The sequence below is a fragment of the Balaenoptera acutorostrata genome, chromosome 1 (assembly GCF_949987535.1).
Source record: "Balaenoptera acutorostrata chromosome 1, mBalAcu1.1, whole genome shotgun sequence".
Taxonomy (NCBI): Eukaryota; Metazoa; Chordata; class Mammalia; order Artiodactyla; family Balaenopteridae; genus Balaenoptera; species Balaenoptera acutorostrata.
The window spans coordinates 22,381,369-22,390,792 of NC_080064.1; the positions used below are offsets into that span (position 1 = coordinate 22,381,369).

The following is a 9,424-nucleotide window of genomic DNA, read 5'->3' on the forward strand; positions in this document are numbered from 1 at the left end:
GACATTTGGGTTGTTTCCATCTTTTGGCTACTGTGAAATGGTGCTGCTATGAACATGTGTTGAGTACCAGTTTTCTATTTGAGGGGTACAATTTCCTAGAAAGGAATTTGGTAATTCTATATTTAACATTTTGAGCAACTGCCAAGCTGTTTTCCACACCGGCTGAACCATTTTATATTCCTACCAGTGATATAGGAGGTTTACAATTTTTCCACATCCTCACCAATGCTTGTTATTTTCCATTTTTTTTAATTACAGCCATCCTAGTACCTAGATGGATCTTTTGCACAAACTCAGCAAGACCCTCCACTGGATGCCCAGCCAGGAGATAATCAAGAAACAATAGTATCTGAGAACTAGAAACAGTTTCTGAAATGGGAATGGCACTTAAATATCTAGAAACACACAAAATTATTACTAGATAGTGGGCTTATGAGTGATTATTATTTCTAGCCTTCTGCTTTCGTGTTTTTCCAAGTTTTCTAAAATGAACATCTGAAAATATGCCCTGCAGCTATTTCCTCCCATTTAACTCATACAAACCAGGGCTGGTATTTTTCCAACCAAAAGATGATCAATAAAAACAGTTCAACAATTTCATGGAAAGCAAAGAAGGTATTTTTATAATCATAAGATCTGGCCCAACCCTCTCAACTAAAGGAGAAAAAAGTGGGCCCAGAGGGAGAAAATGACCTAGGCAAAGGCTATAAACTATTATCTTGTTCGCGTTTGTTACATGGCTTAAGGAAGGTCAAGGCAAAGCCGTCCCTAGACTCCTACCTATGCTCTTTTCCACTTCATTGCACCACATTGCCAAAAGTCCTGTTATCAAGCCCATTTGATAACATATCAATACATTTTGCAAATATTAATTCAGTGCCTACTTGATTGATCAAGGTCCTAATAACTTCATAAGCTCAAAGGTGCAAGAACAAAACAGGGGGCTATGATAGAATGACGAAGGAGCTCAGAGAGGTTTTCTCTGAGCTGACGTTTAAGCTGAGACTTGAGAGTGAAATGTCAGTGCAACAAAAGAACATTGACCATATACACATACATTTAAAAAAAATTTTTTTCCCAACCCTAAATGACCAAGTCAGGGCATCCTGGACATAGCCGCCCACCCCCACCCCATATTACCCATCTTATTGATGCTAGTAGTCCAGGAAAGGGAAAGCTTCCTTTGGATGCTTAATAATAACAACTTTAGGATTGGAATCGTGAGGTGGGGATGGACGTCACGCCTAATTCTCATAAATCCGAGAGCCGAAATCTAAGCTTCTGCCCCTCTGTTCTAGCTTTTCTCCTATCTCCTCCATTATTTTTCTCCAGTCCTTTGACCCTGGAGCCCTTGCTAGGGGTTGGCTACGAATAGGCCCGCCTGTCGGTCAGGATTCGCTGAAAACTACAGGAACCCCGCCTCTCCCTCTCGTGATTCGCTACTCCCAGGTTCATCCTGCCTCTCCAGCGAAACGATTGGCGGCCCGACCTGCAGCGCCGTTAGCTCCTGCGAAGAAGCTGCACCTCCGGTCACTGGAGGGGTGCTTCACTGACAGCAATGGCAGCCACGGCATTGGCGGCGCGGACGCGGTTCGGCGTGTGGAGCGTCTGGGCCATGCAGGGCCGGGGCTTCGGCTCGGAATCGGTACGTCGGCGGCGGTGCCTGTTGCCCCAGCCCTGAGCGTAGATCCCGTCTCTGCCGCCCTCACCTTTACCAATACCCCCGTCGCTCTCCGCAGGCAGACAATCTCGGCTCCAGTGCGGGCGCGGTCCGGGACGCCGGTGGAGCCTTCGGGAAAAAAGAGCAGGCCGAAGAGGAGCGATACTTCCGGTGAGGCCCACGGGACCCCGAATCCAGCCCTAGATCTCTCACGGCCTTCCAGTTCTTCAACTGTCAGTCGCCCCACCCATCCCTCCCTGGCGTCCTGGGGCGCCCCATCCCCCAGTAGAACTCCCGGCCCCTGAACCCATTACACCCAACACTTGAGGACCCGACTGTCGCCACCTGTAGGGCGCTTCCCGTGCGCTGCCGAATCCCAAGGCCTCCACACCCAAGCCGTTTCCACCTGCGGGTCTTCAGAACTCGCCAACCACCGCTCATCTGTTCCTGAGTCATTTACCATCCCCACCCGTGGAGTTTACCCCGCATCATGCCAAACGCCCCCCAGATTCCTCCCAGAGTGTCTAGATCCGACGGTTCCAATACATGCAGACCCCCTGAGCCTGACTCCCTTGGCCCTCACCCACCCATCACCCCAGGCCTTAGCTTTGCTAGCCCCACGTGGATGGATTCCCTGACTCCTCAGACCCTCTCAGCCATTTCTAGACCCACCACCACCACCTCTCCAACTGGCCTGAGCGAGTGGGTCGTACGAGCATTTAGCAGCTGCTCATGGCTGGAACCCCGTCCCCCACTCCTCGGAGACTTGGCCTGCTCCACCCAGCCCAGCTTTTAGGAGTATGGCATGGGCTGGGCCTACCTATCCTGTTTACCAACCTCGAGTTATCTTACAGTGACTTCTATCCACAGCGAGGAGCAGCGTGGAACTAATCTAGCTTCTGCTTCTCCTTGACCTATCTTTTCTCCTCCACCCTCTCTTGCTCACTCTTAAGAATTACCACCATGGCACCTGCCGTACCAGAGAGACAAGGTGCAGCCCTTAGAGACCATCTAATTGGCCTCCTGCATTGTACAGTTATGGAAAACAGAGGCCCATACGTGGCCGAACCAACATTTGAATCATCCCTTCTTGAGACCTAAACTTGGACTGCCAAGTACTGCGAGAGACCGCTTCTTTTTTTTTTTCCCTTCATTTTGGCCTTTACAGTGGGTCTTGCAGTTCTCAGGTAAAGAAAGCCCTAGATTAACTGGGATAGGACACATATATTTGTCCTTTAACTATGCCCCTTCGTATATCCCACCCCCACCTTTTGCTCTTTTTCCCCCCCAAAAGTGATTCTGTTCTCTGGGTTGTTCCTCTAATAAGTCCCCCAGTTAGGGACTTAAGTCGTACCTCTCTGGAGTTTTCTACTGAACCTGAAAGGAATCCATCATTAGTGGTGGAATTTCAGGCACTAGCACCAGGAAAATGGAATCCTTTTGGTCATCTCCTAAAAATGATACACCTTAAGATGGAGTATTCTTAAGATGGGACTTGAGAGGGTAGAAGAGGATGACCAGCCAGACTCCCATGGGATTGGGACTCCTGTTCTTTGCCTTAGGTATTTCAGATTATGCTTAGAGATCTCTTTGGGGTGAAGGATTGGGATTAAACCAAGAGCCCCTGTGTCCTTGTAGAGCTCGTGCTAAAGAACAGCTGGCAGCCTTGAAGAAACACCATGAAAATGAGATCTCTCATCACGTGAAGGAGATTGAGCACCTGCAGAAAGAAATTGAGCGGCACAAGCAGTCGATCAAGAAACTAAAACGTGATGATGATTAAGTGCACACAGTTCCCTATAGCATGGCTACCTGTTATTGCCCACTTCTATTAAATCAGACATAGTTCTGGTTTAATTAATATCTATCGGTATGCTTCCAACAAATTATAATAAATTGTCATCAGTGAACTGTGTCTAATGCCTTCTGTCTGAAGAGGGGTAGGGGGATACACTACTGAACCACTAAAATGAATCAGACAGGGTACCAGCAGTAGGGAACTTGGAGACAAAGCACAGTGTGATAAGTGCTGTGCAACATGGGGGGACCAATGTGACACGGAGAATGGAAAGGCCCCTTTCGCTGTCGGACACTAGTCAAGAGGTGTTCAGAGAAAGCTTCTTAAGGAATAAACCTCAATCCAAAACGTAAGGTCAAGAGCAGCCTGGAAAACAGGAGTGATTGCTTAAAAAGGTGTAATTCAAGGCACCATCAATAATCACACCATTTTGCATTTATAAAATGGAGTAAACAGCTCTTCATATGAACTAGTTATCCTTGTTCTAATTATCCTTGTGCAGGTTGAGAAGGCTGGAATTAGAAATCATGTGTTGCCTTGGCATCCAGGTGTTTTGACTCCTAATCAAATCTGTTAACAGCCCAGAATCAGAATTATTTCTTAGGTTATATTTTGCTTTGCCGAGTATGCTCTTGACTCAAATTAGACTTTAAGGCCTTGTTTAGCTAAATTATTATACAAACTACTTGTGTAATTCGTCCAGACAAAAAACAAAACAAAACATCAAGTGACCTATGGGCCATTGGCAAGACATTTTCAATTCTCCAGCTCAGTAGATCATTTGCCCCAGAACTGTGATGAGTCTTTTGTTGTAAGACCCTATTACACAAAAGCCTTTAGGGCCATTGAGTGATAACAGCTTGGATAAGTCATTGACCCCGCCCTTGCAGACCAGACACAATGGCTGTTTCCAAAACTTGTCCATGATGCTGCTGATGAAAAGTTTATTTATGGTACTCTTGAGGTATGAGTGCTGAGATTCTAGTGGCCAGCAACAAAATGACCTCAAAGATGAAGTGCAAGAAATGGTTATATTAAGTCATATACATTTTTTAAAATTTTAGAACACTACAAAATTTGAAAAGTTTAAAAATTGGTTGAGGAACAAGTAATATCTTGCATTTTGCATTTTTGTGACCAAAGAAAGGCATACAAAATCTCTTAAGTTTGGGGATTCCCTGGCAGTCTAGTGGTTAGGACTCCCTGCTTTCACTGCCATGGGCCCAGGTTCAATCCCTGATGGGAGAACTAAGATCCCGCAAGCGACGTGGCCAAAAACAAAACAAAACAAAACAAAACAACCTCAAGTTTGAAGATGACAGTGTTTTTTTTCATGACTTACAATCAATAATTTCCTTATTGGGAATGATGTTCCTGAGTTGATTACTCAATAGCAGTGTACCATCTGCTCTTGTCCTATATTTTAAATAAAAATCAGTCTAATGATGATTGAATCAAACAAGAAAAAAGTTGGAACTTTAAAGTGAAAATGAGGAATCGTGAGTTTGAATTCTTAAAAAGGTTAAATGAATTTTTGGAGCAGCCTAATTTAAGACTACCTGAGCTTTATGAGACTTCCCTGGTGGTCCAGTTGGTAAGACTGCACTCCCAGTGCAGGGACCTGGGTTCGATCCTTGATCGGGGAACACATCCCATATGCATGCCGCAACTAAGAGTCCTCATGCCACAACGAACATCCCGCATGCTGCAACTAAGACCCGGCGAAACCTAAATAAAAAATTTTTTTTAAACTGGGACTTCCTGGTGGCACAGTGGTTAAGAATCTGCCTGTCAATGCAGGGGACACGGGTTCAATCCCTGGTCCGGGAAGAGCCCACATGCCGCGGACCAACTAAGCCCATGCACCACAACTACTGAGCCTGCGCTCTAGGGCCCGCATGCCACAACTACTGAGCCAGCGAGCCACAACTACGCACTTTATAATTGTTTGCTCATTAAATCTCATGATATTTCTGGTAAATAGGTTCATACCATTAGCTTAATTTTATAACCAAAGTAACAGAAGCAGGGAATAGTGAATAACTTTCTCAAGGTCACACAACCAGGTTTGTGCTGAGCAAGGATTTTACTTCAGAACTCCTGCTCCCACAGTCTTGAGTTGCAGTTCCAGTGTAGCGGTTCAGCTGCCTGTTAGCTACCTCCTCACTGTGGGACAGGCTGGGGGTGGTGGGGCATGCCTGGACAATTGGGGACGACCCTGGGTTATTCCACTATTCTTGAATATGCATTGCTGCATATCCTATGTATTCCATTTTCAGATTTCTAAAACGTATTCATTAAAAATTATATTTAGGGGACTTCCCTGGTGGCTCAGCGGTTAAGAATCCGCCTGCCAATGAAGGGGACACGGGTTCGATCCCTGGTCCGGGAAGATCCCACATGCCACACAGCAACTAAGCCCGTGCGCCACAACTACTGAGCCTGCGCTCTGGAGCCCATGAGCCACAACTACTGAGCCTGCGTGCCACAGTTACTGAAGCCCGCGTGCCTAGAGCCTGTACTCTGCAACAAGAGAAGCCACCTCAATGAGAAGCCCATGCACTACAACGAAGAGTAGCCCCCACTCGCTGCAACTAGAGAAAGCCCGAGCGCAGCAACGGAGACCCAAAGCAGCCAAAAGTAAATAAATTAAAAAAAAAAAAAAGACTGAGGGACAGCATCCGAAAAAGCCTGGCATTGAGAGAGACCCTTGGTTCCTGGGGAATTGACAATACTTCAGCCTTTCTATCTGCAGCCTGGAGGGAGCAATGGGGGAGGAGGAGGTAGTGTGGTAAGTTCTATGAATCTTCCCAGGGCTGATTTGGCCGTTTGTAAGCTGAATCAGTCACCGTTTCCTACTTCTTAGTCCTTCCTTCCTCCTTCCTTCTTTCCATCCTCTCTCCCTCCTTTGCTCCTGTCCCTCTTCTTTTTAGGTGCAGTCCTTTATTAGAGCAGAAAACTCCTAAGCCACTTGTACCCTACTTACGGAAACTGGAAACATTGGAAAGGAACAAAAAGCTTCTGAGCAGGCAAAGGAACAAAGAAGTACAAGATGTACGCCAACACTTCACACGTTGGTGCCACCCGACACAACCTCTCAATTAGCAGATGCCACAGGTACCTCCTTGCTCATCATTCTTTTTATTAGCTTGAGGTAAAATTCACATAACATAAAATGAATCATTAACCATTTAAAGTGTAAAATTCAGTGGCATTTAGTATCTTCACAATGTTGTGCAAACATTGCCTCTATTTAGTTTGAGACATTTTCATCACCCCAAAAGGAAATTCCATACCCATTAGGCTGTCACTCTCCATTTACCCCTCCACCCAGCCCCTGGCAACCACTAGTCTGATTTCTGTCTCCATAGACTTGACTTGCCTGTTCTGAATGTCACATGCAAATGGAATCATACAATATGTGACATTTTGTGTCTAGCTTCTTTCACTTAGAATAAGGTTTTCAAGGTTCATCCACGTAGCATGTTTTAGTACTTCACTCCATTTTTTAAATGGCAGAATAATATTCCATTGTATGGATATACCACACTTTTGACTATCCATTCATCAATTGATAGACATTTGGCTTGTTTCCACCTTTTGGCTGTTGTGAATAGTGCTGCTAAAAACATTCCTGTATGAGTATTTGTTTGGACACCTGTTTTCAATTCTTTTGGATACATACCTTGGAGTGAAATTGCTGGGTCATAGGGTAATTCTATGTTTAACTTAGTGAGGAACTGCCAAATTGTTTTTCCACAGTGGCATTTTGCATCCCCACCAGCAATGTACAGAGTTCCAGTTTCTCCACATCCTCACTAACACTTGTTATATCTGACTTTTTGACTCTAGCTATCCTAGTGTGTGTAAAGTGGTAGCTCATTGTGGTTTTGATTTGCATTTTCCTGATGACTAATGATATTGGCCAATAGGCCGTTTGTATATCTTCTTTAAATAAACACCCATTCAAGTCCTTTGCCTATTTTGAATTGGATTGTCTTCTTGTTGTTGAGTTTCCAGAATTCTTTATTTTATTTATTTTTTATATAGATTTTATTTATTTATTTATTTATTTATTTATTGGCTGCATTGGGTCTTCCGTTGCTGTGCACAGGCTGTCTCTAGTTGCGGCGGGCGGGGACTACTCTTCGTTGCGGTGCAAGGGCTTCTCATTGCAGTGACTTCTCTTGTTGCAGAGCACAGGCTCTAGGCACGCAGCCTTCAGTAGTTGTGGCACATGGGCTTCAGTAGTTGTGACTCACGGGCTCTAGAGCGCAGGCTCAGTAGTTGTGGCACACAGGCTTAGTTGATCCGTGGCATGTGGGATCTTCCCGGACCAAGGCTCAAACCCGTGTCCCCTGCATTGGCAAGCGGATTTTTAACCACTGCGCCACCAGGGAAGCCCCCAAAATTCCTTATTTATTTTATTTATTTTTGACTGTGTTGGGTCTTCGTTTCTGTGCGAGGGCTTTCTCTAGTTGTGGCAAGCGGGGGCCACTCTTCATCACGGCGCGCGGGCCTCTCACTATCGCGGCCTCTCTTGTTGCGGAGTACAGGCTCCAGATGCGCAGGCTCAGTAATTGTGGCTCACGGGCCCAGTTGCTCCGCGGCATGTGGGATCTTCCCAGACCAGGGCTCGAACCCGTGTCCCCTGCATTAGCAGGCAGATTCTCAACCACTGTGCCACCAGGGAAGCCCCCAAAATTCCTTATATACTCTGGATACTAGATATATAATTCACAAAAATTTTCTCCCATTCTGTGATTTTAGATGAGGTCCTGAGAGTGGGACCCTCATGACGGGATTAGTGCCCTTATAAGAAGAGACACCAGAGAGCTTGCTTGCTCACTCTCTGCCATCTGTGGACACAGGGAGAAGACAGCCATTTGCAAGCCAGGAAGAGAGCTCTCCCCGGTACATGAACATACTGGCACCTTATCTTGGACTTCCAGGCTCCAGAACTGTGACAAAATTAATTTCGTTTTTTTAAGCTACCCAGTCTATGATATTTTGTTATGGCAGCCCGGCCTAAGGAAGGCATCAATAACATTCACAGAAATAAACTTCTAAAAGTTTTTACAATTAGCATCAAGAGAAATGTATTTGTTCATAGCCTTTGACTCATGAATTTGCTTCTAGAAATTTAACCTGGGGAACTAATCAGGAATATAATGCAATATTTTGTATGTAAGAGTTTTATCTCATTTTGATATAAAGTAGTGAAAAATGTCCAGCAATAGGTATTAATGAACAAATTATATGACACATGAACATTCTGCAACCATTAAAAATTATGTTTAAGGGGAATTCCTTGGCGGTCCAGTGGTTAGGGCTTCACACTTTCACTGCCATGGCCCGGGTTCAACTCCTGGTCAGGAAACAGATCCCGCAAGCCCCGCAACATGGTCAAAAAAAAAAGAAAGAAAGAAAGAAATGTTTAAGGACACTAATTTGAAAAGATATATGCACCTCTATGTTCATTGCAGCATTGTTTACAATAGCCAAGATATGGAAACAACCTCAGTGCCCGTCAATGGATGAACGAATAAAGATGTTGTATAAATATACAATGGAATACCATAAAAAAAGAAGAAATCTTGTTATTTGCAACAACATGGGTGGACATTGAGGGTATTATGCTAAGTGAAATAAGTCAGACGGAGAAAGACAAATACCATATTATTTCACTTATATGTGGAATATTAAAAAACAAAAATAAATGAACAAGCAAAACAAAAACAAACACATAGAGAACAGATTGGTTGTTACCAGAGGGGAAACAGGGTGGAGGAAGGGCCAAATGGGTAAAGGGGGTCAACTGTATGGTGACAGATGGAAACTACACTTTTGGTGGTGAGCATGCTATGGTATATGCAGAAGTCAAATTATAATGTTGTATGCATGAAACATAATGTTATAAACCAATTTTACCTCAATTAAAAAAAAAAAAAGAGGGACTTCCCTGG

General features: G+C 44.6%; 1 protein-coding gene and 1 long non-coding RNA gene across 2 annotated transcripts; both read left to right on the plus strand.

Annotated features, from left to right (window-relative positions):
* The first annotated feature begins 1,486 nt into the window (after positions 1-1,486).
* On the plus strand, positions 1,487-3,570 carry ATP5IF1 (ATP synthase inhibitory factor subunit 1). The gene is made up of 3 exons (XM_007170517.3): positions 1,487-1,645; positions 1,740-1,831; positions 3,299-3,570. The coding sequence occupies exons 1-3, from the start codon at positions 1,559-1,561 to the stop codon at positions 3,441-3,443; spliced, it is 324 nt and encodes a 107-aa protein (XP_007170579.1). The 5' UTR covers positions 1,487-1,558; the 3' UTR covers positions 3,444-3,570.
* Positions 3,571-5,736: 2,166 nt separating this feature from the next.
* On the plus strand, positions 5,737-8,301 carry LOC102999500 (uncharacterized). Its single transcript, XR_450019.2, has 3 exons — positions 5,737-6,249; positions 6,392-6,575; positions 8,229-8,301. It is a non-coding gene; the product is annotated as an uncharacterized LOC102999500 (long non-coding RNA).
* Positions 8,302-9,424: the final 1,123 nt, after the last annotated feature.